The sequence below is a fragment of the Lonchura striata genome, chromosome 5, assembly GCF_046129695.1.
Source record: "Lonchura striata isolate bLonStr1 chromosome 5, bLonStr1.mat, whole genome shotgun sequence".
Classification (NCBI taxonomy): domain Eukaryota; kingdom Metazoa; phylum Chordata; class Aves; order Passeriformes; family Estrildidae; genus Lonchura; species Lonchura striata.
In genome coordinates, this window is record NC_134607.1 from 17,466,314 (window position 1) to 17,492,265 (window position 25,952).

The 25,952-nt window shown below is 39.6% G+C and overlaps 1 protein-coding gene and 1 long non-coding RNA gene across 7 annotated transcripts in view; one reads left to right on the forward strand and one right to left on the reverse strand.

The window, feature by feature from the left end:
• FGD4 (FYVE, RhoGEF and PH domain containing 4) overlaps positions 1 to 25,952 on the reverse strand; it is a 102,076-nt gene that overhangs the window by 34,625 nt on the left and 41,499 nt on the right. For 2 of the 6 annotated variants that reach the window (XM_077783355.1, XM_021549370.3), the window contains exon 2: positions 6,618 to 6,782. Coding sequence is in view for 3 of the 6 variants with exons in the window: in XM_077783356.1 (XP_077639482.1) it covers positions 6,618 to 6,782; positions 10,480 to 10,498 (184 nt within the window). In the remaining 3 variants the exon portion in view is untranslated. Of the gene's footprint in view, positions 1 to 6,617; positions 6,783 to 10,479; positions 10,548 to 17,469; positions 17,692 to 20,389; positions 20,623 to 25,952 lie in introns of those variants that run through there. The other 4 variants (XM_021549369.3, XM_021549371.3, XM_077783356.1 and 1 more) reach the window with 4 other exon arrangements.
• LOC144246315 (uncharacterized) lies at positions 20,691 to 22,518 on the forward strand. Its single transcript, XR_013339999.1, has 2 exons — positions 20,691 to 20,747; positions 22,317 to 22,518. It is a non-coding gene; the product is annotated as an uncharacterized LOC144246315 (long non-coding RNA).

Consider the following 25,952-nt stretch of genomic DNA (forward strand, 5'->3'; position numbering starts at 1 on the left):
CTTGATTAAGGGCAATTTTTCTTTTCTTCCCTTTATTTAATTCATAGATAACACAGGAGGTAATATTTGTCTGTTTCCAACAATGTAATTGCAGTTAAGTGGGATTGCAGTGATCGCTGCAGTCTGAAAAGTACATTAGAGACTCTATGCAGAAATGAAGTCGCCATAAAAAGATTTAGAGTTCAACCATATCAACTGCAAAGACTGACAGATGAAATAATCAGAGGGAGAAGGAAGACAATTACTGAAAGTCAGATGCTTTTACTGTGCATATGTGCACCTTCAGTCCTCAAAAGCAAGTTTGGGGAAGGATGCAGTACAGAAAGATGACTCAGAATTCTGCTCTTTTGAAATAGTTATTTGCAACCCTGAAACAAGCGGATTATTAAATTGTGTAACTGCTTCAGCTGCAGCGACTGCAGTCCCTCCTGAGAAGCCCTGTGCAGCTGCTGGGCTGCAGCTGCAGTGCAGTGGAATGGCTTTCCCCAAATTCCCTCTTCCCAGGGAGCTCAGGCAAGGGCTGGCAGAATTAGGCCAGTGAGCATCCGATAATTGTCCAAGCACTGAATGGCTCACTGTGCTGACAAAGGCCATGGGACAGCTGAAAAAAGGAGACACAAGCAGGCTGGGGAAAAGCAGGACACATCATTGATCATAAGCACTGCCATCCCCTCGGGGAGGAGGCGGACAGCAAAGGGAACAGGGGCGTGGATTTGCTGACCAGCACCACAGTAATTTGTAGGAACATTTCTTGCTCTGGCAATGGACTCTGTGCAACCCCCAGCCCTGTGAGCTTTTATGGAATGGACTTGTACATCTCCTCAATTCTTCTGTACATCTCATGAAATGTTAATATCCTCACAAGGATATATTAAAACTACTAAACTCGAGGGAATTCATGTCTACTAGTAAAGCAGAAGGAATTAGTTTAGTAGCTATTTTTATACTGGATCCACTAGGACAAAAATCAAATTCAAGGACATTTTGTGGAAGTGGAAGTCACAAACTTTTGCAGCTGAAAAACCACAGCTAAGCAGCATTTATGTATGGCAAGCAATGAGGAACATTTTGTGAAATTGGACAATCCCCATATACTGAAAATCACTGTAATATCTTCAGAAGAGAACCACAAGCCAAACAGCCAATTCACTTAGGCAAAATATTTTATTCCTTACTCCCTATCAGCACTTAGTACACAGCATTTCCCCTACCAGCTACTGCTGTAGCTACTCTATGGTTCAGAAATAGTGCAGTGGAGAAAGAATAGTCACAAGATCAATGGAAAAAAAAAAAAAAAAAAGAATCAGTAGTATAAAAAAAACCAACCCACAACCCTCAAACCTTCCTGTAAGGTCAGCCTTGTTAACAGGGATTACGGAAAGCAAATTCCATTAATTCTCTCCTCAATGTACTTCTGTAGTGTTTTGTTTTAATCAGATTATTTTTCAATGTGTGCAGAGCAAGGATCCTAAGGGGAAAAAAAAAGAGAAAAGACTGCCCTATTGTAGTAACCTGCATAATACAAAGCTCTGTTTGAGTCTATAAATACTCTTGCCTCTGTGCTGTAGAATTTTGAGCTCATTAGGAGATATGAACTGCTTATTCTGCCCAAAGAAAACCCTTACATGTACTGAGGTAGCAGATACTGTACACCACTAGCCAAAATCAAGATTTATGCTGCAGTGCCTATTTGTGCATTTAACTTTGCATATATACATAAGGAAATGTCAGGTAATGCTATATAAATGGCTCAAAAGGTACAACCACCTTTGCAGACTGCAAAGCATATCAGCAAAGGTCATTTATCTTGTCTTAGAAAGTATAATGTGTTCAATGATTAAAAATGCTGCTATGCCTTGACTCAATGAAAATGAAGTTAGAAGTTCCTGTGGTAAGCAACTACAGCTCTCCTGGCTGAGTCATCCATCATCACCTCCCTGCATGCTCCATTGCCTTTGGGAATATAAAATGAGCACTACTGAATAAATGCCAAAGATTTATACTCTTAAGAGCAATATGAAATAACCAGTAACCTAAACACAGGAGAAAGAGAGCAAAAAATCATCTTCTCTTTGAGATGTGCATTTCCACATTTTTAGTTCACACCACAAGAATCTTTCAATAGTATATCAAGAGAGAAGATCAATAATAACCAGGTGTGGTTTGTTCTCTTATTTCTCTTCTTCACAGAGATAATTTGGGGATTTGTCAGTTTTGTTGATAAAAGAGACATTGTAGCAGGTTTCTTCAAGGACCACCAAGACTGGAGAAGCCTACCTAGGAAGAGCTGTCAGTTTTAGTTCAATTCACCTTTAACTGTACAAGTTTCATTTGCCAGGGAGGTGCAGTCTATATCTCAGACCTTAAAGAGGTCTCTCAGTTTTTTAAACCCAGGCCACTGAAAACTTTTAACACAGATTACATAATAACTGAGAAAGGAAGACAGGGTTCATGCTACACAGCAGATAGGTAGGTAAAATTGACTGCCAAAGTTTAAATGTTGAATCTGTTTCATCCTTATAATTTCACAGTAGTACAAACCAAGCCATCTTTTGGAGTGGAAATTCACCTCCAACCCAAACAAAAATGCCTCTTCAGCCTCAGCAGGAGATTCATAAGTACTCCTAGGCTCTCATTAGAAAAATTTAAATGAGCAACTGATGCACAGTCTTGAACTGACAAGACACTTCACTGCTTTGAAGAAGTGTTGGCATTTCCACATATTTTGCATCCTACAATAAAACTGCCTGGTACAGACAGCAGTTTCAGTGCCCAGTATTTAGCAATTTGACATCATAAAATAACTGATGCAAGAGGATCAAAGAGCAAGGAATAGAAGAAACTAGGGGGAAAAAAGGCCAATGTTCTCATGTCAATCTACATGAACCCTGCTATTGCAAGGTTCAGATCACCACCTAAATATTTTTGTAGCATAAATTTCAAATTATTTAACAATTTGCTTTCTCTCTTGTGGATTCATATGTGGTAGCATATTATTCTATTTCCACTGACTGCCTCCAAAGCACCACATCTCACAGCTGGTACAGACACACAGACTGTGACTGCTTTGCTCCATGGCCCCGATCCCTTTGCTCAACTCCCTCATCATCTTTCAGCCCTTTTCAGGCTTCGTTCCAACTTTGTTCCAATGATTTTCCTGAATCAAACACTCCTCCAGACAGAAATCTGACACATGAATTGCTGAGTTGTTGATGGAAGGAATTATTTGGGAACAAAAATTGATGGAAAGAATTATTGGAGAACAAAAACACTGACAGTGTATCAGACAGGTTTTTTTACTCCTTGAAATGCCAGGGGGGAAAAATGAAAATGAAAATAAAGAATTTTATATTGGATTGCATGTAGGAATTTATTCGCTTGACCCAGCTACCCTGAGTGAACTATTCCAAATACTTAAACTACTTCTCAGAGACCAAGTATAGATAAAAGTACAGGGTTCACTTAAAGTGCAAGATTTTGAACATTTTTCCTCAATATTAAAGTTTTATTTACCTTAATAAAGCAAATTTCTACTGAAAATGGCTGTACCACACTTGCAACACAACCTCAGAATCATGTTTATAGCTCTCATTTTAATTATTTTGGTAGGTTAGATGAAGGTCATTTTGTAATTAGTTTCTCCACAACCAAATACATTGGCATTACAATTCAGGTCTGTCATCTTGCTTCCTTTCACTATGAAAGGCCACTTAGTATTTGCATGACTGATTGATTGGTTTCCATCATATGGAAAAATGTTTCCTGCTGCTATAGACCAAAAACATTTCTGTACCTCCACATAAAAGCTCTTTTAAAAAATAGTGGCCACTTTTAAACCAATAAACCAGAGCAGCCTAGTTTGCCTAGAACATTCAGTCTCCCAAATGCCTCTCTCATTAATTGTGGTTTCTTTTGCTTCAATTCAATAAAAAGCCAAACAAAAGATATACTATGAAAATTCCATCTGATGCACATATTTAATATTAATAAATGGAGAGCAACCCATGAACAAAGGAGATACAAAATACTACTTACAACAGTATTATTGAATTTCATCCACACAGCTGCATTTCTTAAGACTACCACACTATTCCTGGCTGTGGCACATTTTGGAGTACATAATATTGACAAACAAAAGGAAACATGGCTAGGAAAAAGCAACAACAGCTGTGTAACTTGAATGAATGGGATCCAATAATATACAACTCCTAATTTATCTAATAGCTAAAATTTTATAAGTGTGTTGGCTTGTTTTTGAAAGGCTTAATCTTTTTATTGATAGCACATTTCTATTTATCCATTAATTACTTCTAAAATATTTTTCTTAGGAAGAACACATTATCTCTTTGCTGTAGAGAATTCAGTCTAGAGATCTAGGAAATGGTGCAGAAAGGTTCCTCAGATAAGTAATGTTTACACATGACTGGCAAAACCATCTTTGTTTAGTTAATAATGGCAAATGCTCTGTAAAAACAAATTACACAAAAAAATACAGTTTTGTTTTGCTCTCATTCTCCTGAAGTAAACAAAACTTTCTTGACACCTCAAAAATTTCTTCACACCCTTAACTCCAAGATGAAATCAGGATTGATGCAAAATTCTTGAAGGTGCATTTTCCCATTGAGTGATAGAGGGATTTTTGACTCCACTACATGATGACTCTAGTGTGATTCTAATTTCTGTACTTGATTTAGATGTGCTCTACTACTGGGTTTGTGTGACCAGATTTTGGTATCTGGGGGGACTACAGGAGTGGCTTCTGTGAAAAGCTGCCAGAAGCTTCCTCCACATCCAACAGAGTCAATACCAGCTGGCTCCAGGATGGGCCCACCACTGGCCAGGACTGAGCCATCAGAGAAGGGAGTAACACCTCAATGATAATACAGTTGAGAGGCGAAAAGAAGTTTTTGTACAGATGTGATTGTGCTCAGAGAAGACAGAAGTGACGATATGTGAGAGGAACAACTCTGCAGACACCAAAGTCAGTGCAGAAGGAGGGGCAGGAGGTGCTCCAGGTGCTGGAGCTGGGAATCCCCCACAGCCCATGGCGCAGCCCATGGTGAGGCAGCTGAGCCCCAGCAGCCCATGGAGGTCCATGGGGATGCACAGATACACCTGCAGCTCGTGGAGGAGACCTGTGGTGGAGCATGTGGATGCCTGAGAGGAAGCTGTGACCCCATGGGAAGCCCACACTGGAGCAGGCTTCAGGCAGGACCTGCAGAGAGAGAAGCCCACTCTGGAGCAGGTTTGCTGGCTGGGTTTGTGACCCTGTGTAGGACCCATGCCGGAGCAGGCTGTGCCTGAAGGACTGAACCTTCCACTCATGCTGGAGCAGCTCATGAAGAACTGTAGCATACAGAAGGACACACGCTGGAGAAGCTCATGGAGAACTTTCTCCCATGGGAGGCACCCTGAGCTGGAGCAGGGGAAGGACCCCTCTGCCTGAGCAGTGGCAGAAACAATCTGTGCTGAGCTGACCATAAACCCCCCCCCCCCATTCCCATCTCCCTCTGACACTGGGGAAAGGACTCAGAGCCTGAAAATGAGGTTGGGGTGCAGGGAAGATGTTTTTAAGATTTGTTTCACTTACCATTATCCTGTTCTGATTTTGGTTAATAATAAAATCAACACTTTTCCCATGACAGTAATCAGTTTGTGATCTCCCCCTGTCCTTATGTCAACTCAGGAGCCTTTTGTTATATTTTCTCTCCCCTGTCCATTTGAAGAGGGGAGTGAGAGAACAGCTTTTGGTGAGTACAGCTTTTGGCAGCACTCAGCCAGGGTCAGCCCTCCACATCTACTTTTCTGTAAGTAATTGTCATTTCTGTCTTATCAGCAAGGTGTCTCAGAATTCAATACACTGAGCAGCATTGTGATTTATGTCTTCTAAACTCACTCTTTTTTTAACTTTTAAAATAATCAAAGCTCCTCTTGCATGCCACCACTAAAAGGTATCAGTCCAGATTTGATCCGAATTCAAGACTTCTGGAATGTAGTGACTCTTAGCTGTGATTAGCCACAGCAGAATCCACAATATCACTGAGAAGACCACATAAAAAGATGGTTTGAGTAAATATAAATAGTGATTTTATATATGTATGATTATACATAGATATTTATATACACACTTTATATGCATATATATAAAGTGTATAATATACAGGTTGATCTCTTTAACTTTTAAAAGTAAAGATATTTATGAACACAAAGAGAGACAAAGGAGATTTAATTGTAGTCTTTGTACATTACTGTCAGCTTTTGGTGCACAAACATGAAATTCCCATCCTTCCACATACTCCTGCAGGAAGGCTCCTCTCAATCTCTGCTAGGACTCCAATGACCCTGAATATCTTCCCACTACCCCTGCCTTGAAGTCAGACTGTCAAACGCTCCAGTTAAAAATAGTGTCCAAACCTCCCAGCTCAAATACAGCAATACTTTTAAAAAATAAGTAAGAAACTACACAATCACAAGGCATTTAAGAGAACATTTGTATTTCACTAGCAAGCTTATGCTCCATGGTTTCTCTCTTTCAAATACGATTCTCAAGGTGCTCTGTTGCTCTCAGAAGTCTGAGAGAATGACTTCCCTAACAAAAAAAATTTGAGAGTACTTACCTTGTGGCTTTGGACTTGCAGCTGAACGTGGGGACTGTTTGAGTGCCACACTTCCATTTATTCCCTGAGCCGCGTCATAGCGTACATTCTGCTCCACAAGCCTGGCTGTGGCACCCCCTGCACAAGCTCTAGACAATATTAAGGGCTTTGGACAGATGCTGCTGCCTGGAAAATAAATACACACAAAATTAAGAAACAGGATTGAGTACAATGGCTACAAGAACATTTATTAGAGTGCTAACAATTCTCTACAGAGAATATTAAAATACTTAAGAGTGTCTCATCCTAAAAACACTCTTTGCCTTTCACTGAAATTTGTTATGTTGTTTAAACCTTGAAGGATTGGATATGAAGAATATTCTTCCACCATGACTAGCCTAAGTTTTTCTATAGGAACATGACAATATCCAACAGACGTTTTTCCCATTTGAATTGTTGCTTGTTCAAATAGTCAGCATCTTTGTTCACCTATTCTATTTCTGTATTTAAAGTGTGTACAAAATGCTATATATTCAGAACATTTATTTCATTACTGATGGAAGGATCCAACAGTCAGCTAAATTAATTGCACTTTTTTTTTTTTTTTGTAGGAAAGAGCCCTATTATAAGTATTGGGGGAAAAAAGAGCACAGCACAAAGCCAGCTGACTCATTCTGAGCAGAATGGAATTTATTCTCCTTCATAGGGTCAATATGGTGTTATTGATAAGAAACGTGAAAGAAAATATAAAGTAAAACATATGAAAACAATGGAAACTATAATAAAAGCACTTATTAGAATGTGATTACAGAAGCCAAAACCATGCTCTCTAGTTTTGGGGCTTAAAAGGAATTATTTCTCTAAACACAATCAAAAACCTGAAAGAGTAGTATGAAGGACTTTAAGATGTCACTTAGATCAATATTCATTTACCTCTGAATCAAAAAAACTCCACAACATTTTTGTGGGAGGAGCAAGGAAAAGGAGGAAAGCCCATTTATCATTTGCTGCCGTGTTGTCATAATTATTTTCATTTAAAAAAATATTAGGGTAGAGGTTCTATACCTCTATTTACTGTTGTTGTTTGCCACCCTTTCCATTTGCTTGCCTTTGCTGGGTTTTTCTTTGCATGTTTCCATAAAAATCAAATCCAAACCCCACTCAATTCTTTCATAAGGTGATCTTCCTATATCTTCTAAACAACTGGTCTGCAGAGTTTGTACCTTCTGGTCTGATCCAACTCCCTCTCCCACTGCAAAGTCCACCATCCCTAGCTACAGCCAAGCCTGCTCTTAGAACAAGCAATGGAAACAGATGCTACAACTAATGCTCTGTGCTGCTTAATGATTCTTCAGCATTTTCTGGATTCCAACAATACTACCAAGAATTTATTCTTTATTTCCTTGAAGCCTATTCCTCCTGTTGAACACTGAGGCAGCCTTACACCCTGAGTACGCCTCTACCAACACAGATTCCTGCAGAGGTCCACGGTGAGATCAACAATCCGTGCTACCAAAGCCCCAGTACACGGTGATAACAGATGCACAACACCCAGCAGCACAGCATCTTTCCCTCTTCTAGTTCATCCAAGTAGCAAGAGATCTCAGGAACATAAAGGTGGCTGTTCCAGAGTGATGAGGATAATCTAACAAGGCCCCCACTCTACAGAAGTGTCTCGGATGCCTGTGATTGCAGGCAGAGATTGCTTGACTCTGTTTCCTTTGGTGTCACTCCCATCCACAAAAAGTTGTGTTGTACTACGGCAGTGAGAGCTCTGTCCTACAGCATTCCCCAAAGCCCAGCAAGGTACTTTAAGTGCCATATCTGTCTCTCCTGGAGGTGGGAGCAGTGAAAGCTCTTAGAAAGACCAAGCTGATGGTACAGAGAGTTGCAACAGCAAGTTTTTCTTGTCTCCACCTAAGAGCTGACAGGCTGGATTTCCCTTTCCTACAGAATCCTATACAAATACTGCTACAAATGTAGCAGTTTGCACTCTAAATGGGCAATTCTAAATTCAGAAACAAATTTAAGAAGAGTAACGCCTGTGGGATCAGTAGGTCACACAAATTGGGAAGGCAATTGCACACAATTTATAAATCTATATTCAGATCATTATAAGTTTGCAGTGAGGGTCAAAGTGCGAAGGCTTAGACTTTTCTGAAAACTAATTGGTTTGCAGATTTGTCAGCCAGCATGCTGCAAAATCCGCAGCTCCCAGAGTGCAGCTCAGTAAGGGGCATTGCTGTGTCAACTCCTCAGGCCAAGGCTAAAAATCTCTATCAAAATGGCATCTTATTTATTAAAACGATTTCCTAAGACAATGAAGTTCTGCTGTGGCCAGAATAGGAACTTATTTTGCACACACAGCTTTATCAAGGCATTCACACCTGTTGAAGGTTATCGCTCACCATCACATCACGCCCAGCCAAATACAGAACTGCTGCTGAGAATAGAGCTGCTCTGTGGTCAGCCACCGTCCCCCTCCTTGTCACCTTCTGCTCCAGCTTCTGCTTCTGGCTACTCCTTCCCCTGGGCCAGCACCAGCCCTTGTTGCAGGGCACTGTGAGATGAGCAGCAGAAATGTGGTAGGTGGAAGCTGGAGTGCATTTTGGATGGGTTTGACCTCACAGCCGTCCCAGCACTGCTGCTTGCACAAGGGAACAGCTGGGAATATGACTGGAAGGGGACAGGACAGCTCCTCTCAGCAGCAGCAGCCCTTCCTTAGACCTGCCTGATGAGACCATTTCAGCACAACCCCAGTTCCTCAAGCAGCTATTCAGGCTTTCATTCTACTTGGTTTACACAGGCGCACACACAGCCTTAATACAAAGTCCAGCAAAACCAGCAACAGCTGAAAACAAATCTTTAGTGCAAAAATATTGTGTGGCCTTAAGAATCAATTTTGTTGTCAACATCACACGGTGCCCACTAGATTGGCAAATATTAGTTGCATTCAGTGGGCAAAAGCCATTTTGTAAAGCTCCTCCACTGTAAGACAGAATATTAACACAAGCAACAGAAAAGAGTGCTTCTCTAGAATGGGATTTTTGCAACAGCTTACAAGAAACAAAAGCTCCAATAGGTGTTCTGATTCAAGATGTGCTCTGGCTTCACACCAACAGCTCAGCACATGGGGTGTGGGGAAAGAGAACTTCAAATTTGTTATTGTTGTACAAGCCATGAAACAAATTCTCCTTCCTCTCTGGGAGCCATGCTTGCTCGAGATGGACATTCTGCAGACATTTAACCCATATTTCAAACTAGTGATTTTGGTAATCATGTCACATCCTCAAGCCACGTAAAGCTGGAATGGTAAAAGGTAACAGAAATCTAGCCACAAAACTAGCAGTCAAATTCTCTGGGCAAAGTGCATCCTTTAACATCCTTGGAAATCTAAGCCCTAGTTTCTAGGCAATGAACAATACCACCTTCCAGGTGATGCAGACAATAAAATTGTGGCAGAAACACAACTTGTGGTGAAAATTCCTGTATCTAGTGTATTGCATTCAAGTGCATTGTAACACAATAATACATTGTGTTATAACAAAAGCCCAAAACATACAATATTCAGCCCAAATACTTGCTCCACAATCAGCAGCATGCATTTCAGTAAGTCTGCTCAATTCCTGAGGTCTAAGTAAGCAGTACACAGTCTGCCTTTCAAAATACAATTGTTGTCCTGTAAATACAACATAAAATCCCATTAGATATGCAAAAATGCAGACATGTTGCAAAACCCTGCACCTTTCACTGGGTTGAAGTAGAACCCCATCATGATTATTTCTAACCTGATTAAAGAAACACTTGTACACTTCTGCTATCCTATGAATTATTAAAAAATTGTAATAATTATAATTATAATAAAAATTATAAGAAATTTTACCTGAAGTCAGAAATGTCATGCACAACAAAATGCTACCAGCCACTTGCTGTGCTGACTGGTACGTGATTAATACCCCCCTCTTATAATCAGGAATAATTACCTACACTGAAGAGGAGAGAAAGGTGGGGAAAGATTTAAGAGGAGTAAGGGAGAAAGAGGTAATAATAGCTAATAGAAAAGAGAAGTAAACAGTGCAAATTTGATAAGCACTTAATTACTTTGCTTATCATCTGCAAGGAAATGAGAAGCTAGAATGCTTGCAAACACGTATCTGCAAGTATGTTTGAATCTAGGAGATGCATTATATTTTTTTCAGGGTGTTTTAATTAGAAGTAACTTGGATTCATGAAAATTTAGACAAAAAAATCCCAAAACAGCCAGTTTGAAGTGCCAGTAAGATTAAAAAATGGCTTATTTATATTCATGAAGATTACACTCACGTCTTAGCATTTGATATGTCCTCCATCAGCAGTTCCATAAGCCAATCTCAACACCATTAACTCTTCTGTTGTATTTCTTTTTATTCTCTCAAGCACATAGTGCTTCTCTACTGCTTCAGCACTGTCTCATTTTTACTGCCACTGCGATCCCACTCTTGTTCATACATTCTGAATGAAAGAAATGCAGTGTTTCTGGATGTAAACAAAACCTATGGGGGAAGTATTAGTCTCGTACGACAAGAGGCAAAATTAAAGGATCAAAATTACTTCTCTTAAATTACATAGCTATGCATGCCCCTTGTGTAAAGTCCCAAGAGCAGCTACCTCAGTGGCTGTGGTCTTGCTGTTCTACTGCTGGGTCTTTTCATGTAACACCAGTGCAAAGCCTCACACTTCCTGCCAGCCCTGGACAGAAATGGGTGTTCAGCAAACAGAGCCTGCCAAGCACTGGCTCAGGCACAGCAACCAAAGCAGACATTCTCCTGACCAGCTCAGAGGAGCGCCAAGTGACACTGCCACTACAGAGACCAACCCACCAAACACCAAAGGAGCTGTGGCAAGGGCAGAGCAAGAGTGAGCAGCAGCTTTCTGATCACAAACAAGGAGGCAGAAAGCAGCATCTTGGCTACAGCACCACATGCTGAGGTTGAGCCAGACATCCAGTATGTGAGGTCATAGATTTTGCACACAGTTGTGTCCAAACCTGCCCTCAAACCTAAGTCTCAAGTAACCTGGTACTTCCCCTTCACAGATTTATCCTTTCTGTGAGGGGAGCAGACATGTGCCTGAGAGGCATTATACTGCTGAAGCATAGCCAATGTCAATAACAACTGGACTAAGCTCAAATTATCTGAGAATTAGGAGTGTGAAGGAGGAGAGTAGGAATTCTGGAAGTCAACATTTCTCTCATGGAAAAAAAATAATCTTCATTCCTCTAATTTCTATTAAAAGCTATCATTCCAAGTTAATTACACAGTGGCGCTTTGATACATCCTCACCTCTCCCACTGCAGTGGTGATAGAATTGTGAATGCTTCCAGCTGCAGAATAGTGCAGAAACTCCACACTGATATTCTGTTCTGTGCAGATGAGCTATAAAGGTTAAACATCAGGCCAGCCTTTACTGTGGTGAGCCACTGCTGAAATACTATAAATAGCTGACAACCAAATATTGCAAAAAGAGAAAAAAAATAGCTTTTGCTGAAGTCGGGAGGGCTGTCTCATCAAATAAATTAGTTTTCTTTCTGCAAGAAGGTGCTGGCCAGAAAAATAAAGAGCCAATAACATACAGTTTAGAATTATCTTTGCAAAATGGAATCTTGGCAAAGCATAGGGGACAGATCGGGTTCTTTTAAAGGATTAGTTCAGATACCTATGCTGACAAAATGCAAAAATGTAGAGTTTTTTTTCTTGCAGAGCTATTCCCCAGACACGGGTAAAAATATTCTAGGCTTAACAGAGGAAGGTAGACCATTTTCAGTGAGTAAAAAAATATGTAAACCATATAAAACTATTATTTCTCACTGCATACAAACATTAATAGAACCAGTATTACCTGCATTTCATAGCATTTTATACATGTAGTAAATAAATCTTCAAGTGAATATGGTAGATATAAATTGGAGATTGCAAAAAGTATATAAATACTGCTCTTTTAGTTTAATGACCCCTGTGAATGCACGCAGAACATGTGATGGTGCAGTTAAACAGGAAACCTTACTGAATTTCAAACTGTCAGATCAAACACTTGCCATATGATACTTGCCAAGAACCAGAAAATATTTAACTTCTTGGTAGATATGGTACCTTACTTAGTAACAGAGAGCAAAGGTTTCCAGACTGTGGTATGCACAACAGTTGTGAACCACTGGTGGCAAATACACAGAGCAATACAGAAGGAAAACCGAAAGAAACTTCAGCAAGTTTAACTGTGCACAACACCCAAATTATTTTAGAGTAAGAAATTACTTCTGAAATAGTCTCATTTTTAATAAATTGAGGTGGGTTATACAGACCATCAGTGACCGAACTCAATACCAAATGTTCCCAAATCTGGTTGGTCTAAGGTGAGACATTACTGCATTGATTTGATTTGCAAGTATTTATGAGGTTTGGGCATTCCATGCTGCTTTTCCCATGTTTTGCCAAGCATTACAATTGTTTTGGTTGGAAGAAATCATGTACCTTTCTGATGGTAACTTTTATTTCTAGACTGAAACAGAGCTTTCAGTAATTTCTACTTAAAAAATGGAGTTGCTATGGATGCCACCACTTTTAAGTAGGATACATATTTAAGGCAAAAAATTCAAGATTATAAAGTCCAAGCTTTAACAAGAAGCACCAAAATATTAACTAAATAAGAATTATCAGTAATCCCCTGATCTCAGTCTTGGCATACAGTGAATCACACAAAGCAAGGAACTGAATGGTGAATTCCAGTCACTACAAATGTCCTGCCAATGTTGGCTACAGGAGGCAGACTCAGTGTGCTTCACTCTGTTGTCCTGTCTGGCTGCAATCTTTGTTCTTTTGGCTCTGATAATCTTTTCCTTGCAGGCAAATCTGTGCATCTGCTGTGACTCTTAGTAAAATGAGTTGACAATTAATGGGATTATCTTTCTATAAAAAGCAGCATTGTACAGAACTTCAAATGATTGTAGTTTGAAAGTAGAAACTTATGACTGAGGTCCTCGCCAAACCACACCATTTCTTCACTGAGGTTTTTATTACTCACCTACACTTGTACACACTGTGACAATAGTTTTGCTGATGGTGGAATAGTTCATCAGCTATTTAATGAATAATGAGGGTTTCGTAAATATACAGAGAAAAGAAATGTTCAAACCACATCTCCAGAAACACATGACTGAAGGGAGAGCTCTGAGTGCGAGCAGTTCTGTTCACAGAAATTGCTCCTCTTCCACATACTTAGTTCCTCTATTGCAATATGTTCCCTCAAAGCCTTGTTTTCACTTTAGTATTTAAACACATATTATCAAGCACAAAGTCTAGAGAGAAAATATGCAATAGTATTCTTTTACTTGTAGAGACGTTTCATGGCTTGTGTTTCATGAAATAATTTCAAAATCTTCCATCAGATTTGGACAATATTTTTTTCTTTGCTTTTATTACAACTACAAGATTTACATGTGAATACAGCTCCTGACCCTACATGTACCATGAACTTCATGTAGCTAAGAACCACAGGATCCAAAGCCACCAAAAAAAAAAAAAAAAAAAAAAAAAAAAAAAAAAGGGTACAATGAGAAGCATCACTCCAGGAATAGGCAGGGCAAGTTGACCCTGTAGCCCAAGTCAGCTGCCCTGCTGTTACTGTCTCATTTCTGTGCCAGGTAACTTCAGGTAATTCCTCCCTCCTTGCCAGCACTGCCTTTTGCCAGTGCCATAACTCACAATGGCAACTTTCAGCTCGAGAGCTGCTTCTCACATCACTGCATTTCACAAAGTTGCAGTAGCATCCCGACTACATCTGTCAACCTCTTCCCCCATTGTGGTAATGGGAGCACTGGTGAGTTCTGTATTGGAGGGGCACTTCCTCCCCTCCCTGTCCCATGCTTTCTTTACAGCTTCCCTCATGTTTGATGAAGGAAGGGCTTGAGCAAGTTTTGTGTAGCTTTCTTGAGTTCCTACTGCATTAATAGTAATTTTGATTATGAACCCTACCACAAGAAAAGATTGACAAGTTACGCCTCCTCCACATTTTCCCAGAATTATTTTTTCATTTTAGTTTTCTCCACAGAGCTGCATGAGGTGAGCAATGTCCCCTCAACTATTATTTTATGCAAGAATTAAAATTTTCACTAAGTTTTTAATTGTCACCAGCATATTCTGCACAGATGGCAATCATCATTTACTAAGTGCCCCAAGCTCCTATTTACTAAACAAGACACCCCACTTGTAAAAACTGATTTACTGATCACAGAAGAATCACTTTTCAGGGTAAGGGTTATTGCACTGAGTCTGGTAGTTTTTTCACTTTATTTGTTGAGTTTTAGGATTATTTATTTTCTTCTTTCTTTTATCATATATCAGATAGACAGTATGACACCATGTTGGGCAACCCAATTTAACTTCATATTAAGGAAAGCACCTGCAATACTGGGGTCAACTGAGGGGAGAATGCAGCTGACTATTTCCTAAAAATCACTGGAATAATTCAAGAGGATTAATTAGCATATACTTACCAAGCAAGTGCAGGGATTACTCAGACAATGACAGAAAGACCTCCCCTTCTATAATTCATAAGCCATTATAAAATAACAGTGTGCTTAGAGAAATTTGAGCTAACTACAAATTTCATCATTTTGCATGTATTCATTGCTTCTGAACTTCTCTAACAAGTCACTGACACTTCAGTCTTGTTCTCTGTCTGCCCAGTTATCTGAGAAGTTATTTCATCTCCACTCAGAGCTATTTTGGAAACTATCCATATGCTTTGAGACATGAAATCAGCTATTTCTGTAGATAAAAGCACTAAAAGAAAGCATTTTTAGAAACAGGATGCTAAACAACCAAAAGCAAAAAGGCCCCACAGAACCAAAGGGGAAAAAAATAAATTATCTAATTACAGAAGGTTGAAACTGTAACTGATGTGTTATTTCAGAAGATCTGGGCAGAAGCTGTAAAATACATAAATAATAATAATTTAAAGAAATAAATACATAATATAGTATATCCAAAATGCAGAAGAGCCAAAGATGCAGAAAGAAGTCAATTACTCAATACAAGTCAATAAAATGATCACTAATAGATGGAAACTGTTTCCCTGATCCAGCTGCTGAGGCAGTCCATGTGTCCTGCCAGCATTTGATGACCCAAGCAGCAGCCAGCTGTCATGGACACAAATTGCTCCATCCATTCCCCTCCCTCCTCCTGGCTGCCCGCTCCCACCACTTTCTGTGCACCCATCTAGCCTCAGGATGCAGTCTGGGAAAGTTAAACCATCAGAAATGTAACCCTGCCCAAAAAATAAAGCAGCCAGTTACATGCATTCATGCACCTCAGATGCACTGGAGCCTGGGCAAAGATGCACATTTATTGATAGGGAAAGGAAGACAAGAGTCACTTTCAAGAAGCAAGTAGCCACTAAATAATACTGATTTTATTGAATCATATCTCAGCGTGGTTGGAGAAAACATTAGGGACAGAAAGGAGAAAAAACAAATAAAAATAAACATTATCTAAAAACGGATGGCTTGAAATATGCTCTATTTATAGAACAGGCAGCAGGGTATTAACTGCACAACAGCATTAGAACGGGCTACCAGGCACTGCTTCCTGTTACATGAAAGGTTACAAGTAAATGTAAACTCATGAACTTTATGATAAAGAGGAAGGTGGGGATGGAGAGAAGACCCAGTGGTGCAGCTGCTCCATGGCCTCTGCCTCCCTCCCCGAGCCCGGCTCTCTCAGCTCCCCAGGAGCTCCAGCCTCCCTGCCAAGTCATTAACAACCATCAGCTCCGAAACAAGCAGCTCCCTGGGAATGCTCACTGCACCAAACCAGAAATATAAAGAACCCAAAGCTGGACACTTCACAAGAATTCAAGTGCTTCCTGCTTTTGACCTGGTTGAGGAAAAAAAAGTGAAGAATAGCCACAAAAAGCCTCGTTTAAGCGCATTTAGAGCCTTCCTGTGTAATCATTCAGGAAGAACCTTCCTTGTCCAGTCTCTTGAAAGCCTACCACAATTATGCCAGCTTTTACATTGCTCCTTTCCGTAAGGAACAAGAAACCAATCACCATTTCACATTAACCAACTGGCTCATAATCATCCTTATGTAAGGAAGCCAAATACAAGTTGCCTGGAATCCAAATGGGGGAAAAAATCCCTTAGCCCTTAATTGCCAGAGATGACCACTCTTTTTATTTTCCACAGAATTCACACCAGGTTAACAGACCTGGACGTGAATGCATTTGCCTCTTGAATATTACACAGATTGAAACAGCTTTATGCTTCATGCCCTGAACAGGCTGAGAGATTAAAAATCAAAAGTATTCTATTGTTGAGTTCTCTCTCCTCTCTTTTCTAGACCTCCATTTAAAACTTAAGTGTTAAAAAAAAATAAAAACAGCAACTGTATGATGAATTTTGAATGTAATTTCTTAAAACTTATAAAAAGCTGGAGAATTCAAATATCTTGTTTCTATGCAAAGTTGAAAATTTATCATACTGTTCCAAAAAGCTTTTATTCCTATGAATATTTATCTTTGAGCGTGCAAATGGATAGAAAATGCTATTTAAAAAAATTAGTAATGTAATGTGAAAAATACATTAAGTATAACTAGATTTCAAGAAGAGAATTAATTTTGAAATGGCTGAAGTTTTGTCCAAAACACCTCAAGAATGCGCAACCTTTCACTTTGCAAATATTTCAAAATGCAAATGTTTGAAGGCCCCAGGACAGACCAAAAAAAGGCTGTTCCCACCCAAACTGCAGCTAGCCCAGAGTGGGACAGTCTCCACCAAGATGAGAAATCCCATCCTTTCCATCCCTCCACATCCCTGTAATTCCCACTGCTCACTTCTTACCTGCCCCAGGGTTTTTCTCCAGGTCAGTGTGACCCCGCACAGCTCCCGGGAGAGTGGACACAGCTTTTAGCACCAGAGTTTTGTACAGGGGGATCAAGCTCAGCTGGCTCTGGGTGAGCCCAAGAGCCCCAGGAAGGGACCTGGCAGCCTCCTGGCAGCAAATGCCCACTGGATCACTTGAGCTGCTGCAAAACTGCAGCCCAACAGAATGTTGCTGACTCCTATGTAATATTTAGCACTCTCCTTAGAGCCTCAGCTCTTGGCATCAGAAAAAAGAGTATTGTAATAGTCACTAAAAAAAGTGGATGGCTTGCATGATGGGGAATAAAGTTTTCCAAAACAGAGAGCAAATAAACTCTACGAAATTGCTCGTAAAAATAACATTTGTTTAAGGTTAAGCATTTAATTTCTTTTCTAATACAAGGTTTGGCAATACTCCAAGCCCTCTCTACCTCACATGACGTAAACCAGCTGTTGCCTTTCCTTCTTTTTGTTTTCTTTTTTATAGTGACTGGTCATGACTGCAGGGGTTTTTTCACAGGCAAGCAAGAGCAATCGTAATGTATTAAATATCTTATGGCAATGTAAAGGAAATACTGTGCTTCCTAACTACCTGTCCTTCTCAACATCAAGCATTGCCTGTAAAACTGTAAGGAATACACAGGCACTAAAGTTCCAAACTCTTAACACTAAAGAAATTTAATCCTTTGTTTTATAATAATTATAAACCCAGGGCAGAAGGGGAGAGATAGAGAAGAATTACATAAATATTTTGAATTTTTAGTAAAGACTCAACAAATACACTGGGTTTACAAGCATTGGTGTAAACCAACAGACATTCTGTTTATACAGCATGTAAAAGATTAACATAAGACTCAAAGAAAAGCATAATGATGGCACTAATGAAAAAAACTGACTCCAGCATCAACTCCCCATTGACTTCTGAGTCATGGCATCAATGACCCTTTGAAAAGGTATTGTTGAAATCTGTTTTTTCCCTTATAGCGAATGCTACTACTAAAAGAATATAAATCTATAAAGTTCGAGTCTTCATAAACATCAACGCTCCAGGGAAGGTATATTGTACATATTTGTTGTGGCCTTTAGTGCTTGCAAAAACTGCTTTGCCTAGATACCTGCAGACACTCTACTGCCCAAACTGCCCATGCTGATAACAATGAATGAACCACTATGTGAATTTATACTTTCTGTAGGTAGTGTCCCTCCTTTTGCCTTCTCAGTCCCAGCAGTCAGCACTGGAAGGATTTCTTCGTGTTTCAATGCTTCACCAAGAGACTCGCTGCTTCTCTGACACTGTTTAGGGGAATCCATTTTATTTAAAATGCACACAGACTGGAATTGTTTTCTTTGTGCACTGGCTATATCCATGGGTCTCCTACACCTCATAGTATAATTTATGTCACCTTAAAGCATGTGCAAATGTATTTGTGCATCACATAGTTAATCTCAAAAAAAAACCCCAAATATCACAGCTTCACCACTCTATTTGACCTTCAGACTGCCACTGTGACATGTTAGAATTCTGTAGGCCTAGGCTTCTGCAGACTGAAAGTAAGCCAAAGGGAAAGAGGAAATAGTGGTTATAACACCACATTATACTTCCTGAAAGATCCGTAAGGGCTCCCGTCACATTTACAGGAAAAGGATACACATTCAGAAACAGCTCTTAAGAGACAGATCAGAGAATGATCACAGAAAGAAAGTTTCCTACATCCACATGTAAATTATTCTCAGGTACAACAAAATGGTATTTAAGGAGTAGGAGGAAAGGTGTGATTCCCATCCTTTTTGTTGATTACTAAATGCTAAAGGGAAAAGGGCAGTTTTCAGCTTGTTCATAAAGCAGATAAGGAGCCAATAGAATTTTTTTAAAACAAGTATTCTCTGTACCCCCCCCTAAAAAATCATATGCCCACAAGTACTGAAATCAGGAGAACTGGGTAGAACTACTTGCATACATCTACTCCAAGCTTCTGTAGCAAATATCAAACTCACTCTGCCAGTAACTTCCTTCCCTCTCTTTAGCCTCAGAGGGCTTTCCAGAGAGGGAGACTGGCATGCTAAACCCAAACCTTCCACACATCATCTTCACCCATCTCTCTGCAAAAAACCTAATTCAGAATATTTGCTATTTTATATTATGTGTTAGGGTTTGATATGCCTTTTGACTGAACTTATCCCAAGCTCAATTTTTCTCAGAACTGAAAAATGCACTCAGAAGTAAAGCAGTATCTTCAATAGTATTCTTTAAAACTAATTTACAAGCATACAATGGAAAAATCCAAGCTTTCACTGGATGGTGCAATAAAAGGCTGATTTTTTTATTATTATTATTCTGGAAGCCAATTCTGTACCTTATGTGTAGCATAAGCATCAGTTAAATGGATTATGGCAATATTATACATGAAAAGCTGGGCATAAGTCACAAGCGTACACCTACTTCCTAAAACAATGATATTAATCTCATGCAGGATATAAATCTCAGAGTCAATGCTTTCTCACAGATATGTCCTATAGAAGCCCTACAGCTATGAACAGAGCTCAGTGAATCTGGCAAACAAACCAGGAACTGAAACCACTTAAAAACATCGGAAAACTGATTTGCTTTTAAGAAAGTCCTGAGCTGGTGAAAGCAGCAGCAAAACAAGCCAAAATTATCGGGGTTGTTGGTGTGGCAGATGTATCAGGCAATCAGTTCAGGCAACTTCAAGCTCATTTACTGCAAATAGGAGAAAGAAGCCACCAGAGCATTCCAGTTGTATTGCATCACAAGGCAGCTGATATTCACCAGTTTATTTGCCTCAGACTAGAAACTTTAACTCTTGGTGTCTCTGGACACAAACACACCCCAAGTCTTGCAAAGATTAAAGTTTGCTAGAAGCATCTCAATCAGCCTTACCTGGTTCAGAAGACATTGTTTGCAAATGTAATCCAGTACCACTGCACGAGAAACTGATTTTGCAATGGTAATAACACTATGAGAGGCTCACATTTATCCCATTTACAAGCCCTACAAGTTGCCAGAAAGAACTTCTCCCCAGATGCTCGGTTTGTTCACATGCTGGGTCCCACTCACACGATGCTCCTCCTCTCAGAGGGCAAGCCTCTGCTGAGAGGAGAGGCGTCAGCAATGCAAACCAGTCTGCTTAGAGAAAACAGTGAAGTCTGTTCATGAGGAAAGAGGAAAAACAAAGAAATCAGCTTATGTAACGTGCAAACTGCTGGAGAAAGAAGGAGGAGGAGAAGGAGGGACTACTGTAAGTTATTTCATCTAATACCTCAGCCACTATGAAAGTTTTGTCATTATTCATTGTGTTGAAATTAAAGCATCAAGGTTAAGGACAAGTTAGTACATTTTTCTGTTTGGTGCTTTGTTCTTCCTTTATATTGCATGGTGCTTATTTCAACTCATCTTCTGCATTTCCTAATCTCTCTTTAAATTTATGCCTAGAATTAAGTATATAGGACACACAGGATACCACTGACCAAAGAATCTACATTAAGGAATTGTTATGCAAACATTTGTTTATTTGGCATTGATTTAAAATGATTAGAATAATTTAAAATCAATTTTTAAATTACCTAAACTACATATCATGCTCCAGGGCACAATACAAAGATATTAGAGCGAATTATTAACCGAGGAAATACAGTTTCAAAAAGCAAAAGGATTAACTGGAAAGGCAAATTACGCAGAGTAACTTTCTTTTATGGTTCAGAGCTCCCACACCATGTGATCTCCAGCTGGAACACATTCATCTCAGCAGGAGAAAAAAACTGGGATTTAAATCCTGTCAATTCTGATAATATGAATCAGAATATAGCAGCCATCTGAGGTAATTTTCAACCTCTGCACTGGTCCAAACCGCAGCCCCTTCCATTCTCCAGCTGCTCACAATCCCCACACTCGCACCACCGCAGAGCTGCTTGGAGGGGTGAGCACCAAGGGTTACAGGGAACACACTTGCAAAACAATCCATGAGAATCTGTTTGTCACTGAGGGGACAGCCCTCTGAGCAGCTAATTGTTTCCTTTCTAGTACAGATGTTGTACGGCAGAGGGATATTGCCAAAACAGTGAGAAAACAACTTTCCTCCAGTTATTTCAACATTTTGGTGCCTTATTCATCTTGAGATGAGCAGATGCAAGCCCCACACATATGGATTTGAAACCTAAATGGAATACATTTTTAGCACCTTGGCCAAGATTTACCAGTTTTCTCTCTGTTTTGAGTATTTAAACTGCTGAGCTAGGAAGTTGCATTTCCTCATCCCTGATCCTACTAGCAAGTAATCCCAAGGCTTCTTAAAGACACATACAAATTTTATTCACCTGGGTCATCAGTGTACCATTAAAATAAAAAATAGCATTAGCTTAGTTTCATAATCTGACCAAGAAAACTCCAATGAAAAAGTTATATTTGTATTTTGAAAGTTCACCTCCAGGAGTTCAAAGCTTGCCCCTGTTGCTTGGGCTTGCACATGAAGTGCCTTTATAACAGAACACCTTATTGCTCCACAAAAGCCTTGGTTGAGAAGATAAATTTTCTGCTCAGTTTCTCACATTTGGAACAAATCACTTTTCCCAGGAGTCTGGGTTGTCCATCTGCTGCTGGTGAGTGAGGGCTTTGCCAGCCTTTCTTCAGCCAGGTCTACTCTCCCCAACCCTGGGAAATCACTGATCATGCCTGTCATACAAGTACATGCTAGATTTTAAATTCAGATTGGGTCAGCAATATTGGTTTCAATATTGACACAAACAATGTAGTAGGTTAGAAAACTATAAGACAAATGGCTGCAAAATAAGTAATTCTTTTATATTAACAGCTACATAAATTGTTACTGACCGCTGCAAGCAAAGAGAATGAAGGGGTCACACAAGGAAAAGCAGGAGCCAGACAAGGAGAGTCACTGCAGCTCTGCTAGCACTGGGAAAGAAGAAATTTTGCAAACATGAAGGAAACCAAGGATCCTATTTCACTTCTAGAAGTAGCAGCATTTGAACAGGTATAAAGAAGTCACCAGTGCCCATTTTGGAATTATGTATTTAACGCCTCAAATTTTTTAAAAAAGTAATATATTAATTGTTCCATATCTATTTGATTAGCTAGCAGGTAAGGGGATTTGGAAGAGATTAAACTGCTAGAAGGGGAATATCTCATTAACTTACTACCCTGGTTTCACAAGTGTTCTACACCCAACTTTGCTTTCTCTAAATGCAGAAACATGTAAATTGCACAATGTAAGTATTAGTTGCACACTCATCAACAAAAGGTGCAGCTGTGTCTTTCCTGTCACCACAACATGCCTATGAACTTTAAAGAAAAGTTAATTTAAAAATAAGGTTATTTTTATTCTTTTTCTCTAAAAGGCAGATAAAGAGGGACAGAGAATAACTAGTTAAATAAAACAAACATTCTCATTAATGTATCATAAAAGTCATACTACTAAGATAAGAAGTTGTCATCATTTAGTATATCCAGTATAACTACACAGACTAAACACAGCATGCCTTTAGTCCTTGCACAGCAGACTAGTTCTATGAAACTGTGTTACCCCAAATCAAAATTATTGGCTCATATGACTTCCTCACTCCAATAATTGAAAGTTTTCACAAACATCTCACAATAAATATATAGCACTTACTTTTTTTCCACCTCCAAGCACTTGGAACACAACTAAAGGAATACCAGCTAAACTGTGTACATAACTCCTTTGAATATTCTTAATGTGATGACGTTGAGAAGGAAATCACATTACTGTTAAGAAACCTGGAAAGCTGAACTAAGTCCTAAAGAGCTACATGAGCAGTGTGTCACTGTGACACACAACCCCCAAAACCAAATTGCTCATGTGACAGTGAATCACAGTCCAGCACTCAAGTGTGGTTGTCTCCTGCTCCTCTCCTCCTTCCTGCAGACTCACTTCAGGCACAAATTATTTGAAAAGGTTTGCTGCAGACCACGCATCAGAACGTGGTGCACAGTTGGTGTAAGCCAGTGATGGAGAGGGATTTTTGTCCCAGCCAAAGAATCAGTAACCCACCTGCACCCTGACACAGAACTCAAAAGGAGAACTTCTGAATTTCAATATGGAAACACCTCCCAACTTTCTTTTTCCATGTGAGAGATCTACAGACATCTCAGTGAGTCCAAGAGAGGAGGGCCCCTTTCACAGGGTTCCCATAAAGCAGTTCTGGTTGACTCACACTGATCTCTCTCTTCTCCATGACACCCCAGTACTTGAAAATCACAGGATTTTGGGCATGGGCAGAAATGAAAGCATATTTTGTCCTCATCCCCAAAGAGTTCCTGAGGTGCTGTTAAAAGCCCCATAACGAGCTGGGCATTTTCTGCAGAAGGATTTGACTTGTGTCCTAGCTATTCTTAGGGAAATGGGATCGGCTACAGGATACCACACAGCCGTGTCCCAAAGTGACCCTCACTTATGTCAGACCTTCCACATACTGTCCTTTTTATGACTCATGGCATAGGCTAAAACCAGTAACAAGTGATTTTGTGCAGAAGCCTGGATGGCTTAAACAAATACATAAAAAAAACCCCAAATCACACAACTAATCTAAAACTGCTGTCTTGTTAAAGTGCACCCTTCAAGTAGCATGTAGGGAAAGAAGAAACAGCCATATCACAACTCGAGATTTGCAGGCATATAATGAATCAAAGGATGGGGGGAAATTTTATATTAAGGAAGTGAGCTACAGAGATTAGTGATCCTCAGGAAAACGAAGAGGTAAAGTCCATACAAGTGGGCTAGGCAAGGAGGATGTTTAGGAATGGGTATTCAAGACTACTGCAACAAAGAAGAGCAATAGCTTTAAAAAGATGGGCAGCTGGGCAGCTAACCCTCAACAAGGTGAGAAACACTAAGGGACACTGGATCTGCAGCCCAACAGAAACACATTTGTTCAAAGGACACTTTCCCCTCTAAATTCTGAAAATCAGGAACATCTATCACTCTCCACCCTAGCTCTCCTGGTTCACATGCAAGGAGATTGTGACTTCATCACATTGCAGGAAAAGCAGTCTCAACATAGATGTGATGAACAATTACCATGTCATCATCAGAAAGTAAATAGCAGTACCTTTCCATCCTTTTTTTCTTTCCTTTCAGCTCAGTTGTATTATGTGTCCCAAAGGGAGAGCCTGTGGTTGTGCTCAAAGGACACACAACAGAAATTCTTAGAGGAAAAAAACTTTTTGTCCTATGCTTGCACAGCATTTGTCACTGTAGCATCTTGTTGTCTGCAACTTAGTGGAGTAAGAGTAATGCAAGCAGCTACAAAATTCTCCAAACAAATAATTGAATGATTGCAATTAAATCAGAGAGCAGTATCAAAGGTCATTGACTGCCTTCTATTCTATTAGAGTTTACAAAAGGACCTATGGTAACCCTATGTTTTACACTAACCATATAAAGCTGGGTTTCTATAGCTTAAAGAACCTTCTATACTTGAAAAAATAACCCTGAAATCCAAGAATCTGTGGCTTATTTGTCAATTAGTCTTCTTTAGTAAAGAAAGATCAGCAATTGTTAAAGGAGTTCTGCTTTTAGACATGAAAAGTGGTCAAAGGCTATAGTCTCCATCAATTGGGTGTGATTTGCCAACTCTTCTGTTAGAAAAAAAATAGTTTAACAGTTTTTATTTCTAAAACCTCCTTTCTAAATGCACAAACAATAAATATATATCCTGCAAAATCGTGTTATGATTTAGGGAAGCAGACTAATTTTCCAGGTAATTTAGCTTTTGGTCCCACACAAAGCACACGTGCATCCCACAAGAAAAGGCTATGACCCAATCCAGGAAGACCACCACAGAACTTAGGAACTGTCCTTAGATTCAGCAGTGCAGTGAAAGGCTGAATTCTTAACTTTAAAGTTACGCCTTCCATATTAAAAATCCAAACAACAGACTCACAAAATAAGCAGATCAGATTGCAGGGACCGTGATTTCACTTCCATATATACATCAAATCAGGGCAGTGCTAGATACTAAAAATAAAATACAAATTATTCTTGGTTTGAGTTAATAAAACTTACATGGAGGGTTCACAACAAAAAGCAGAGTGGAATGCATCAATACACTTCCGGGCTAGATAAGACTACATAAAATATGACCAGGGGGAAAATGATTGAAAAACCAGTCAAATATTCTTTATCTGAAAAGCAGTAGGAAATGTTTGGGTAATCCACTGCAGAAGGCATCAAACACACAAGACCCATGGCTTACAGCATCAGTTTATGGATCACCCATATAATTTGTGCAACTGTATTTTACAGTTGCAGTAAGCCATATTCACCATAATTTGTTTAGTCTTTCCCTGAATCCCATTTACATTTCTTAAACAGAATGTGTGACAGTACAGGCATTTTTAACCTGTTCCACCTTAGCTCTGACTCCATGCTTTCTGAGGAGGAAAAACTTGAAAGCACAAGACATTCTCC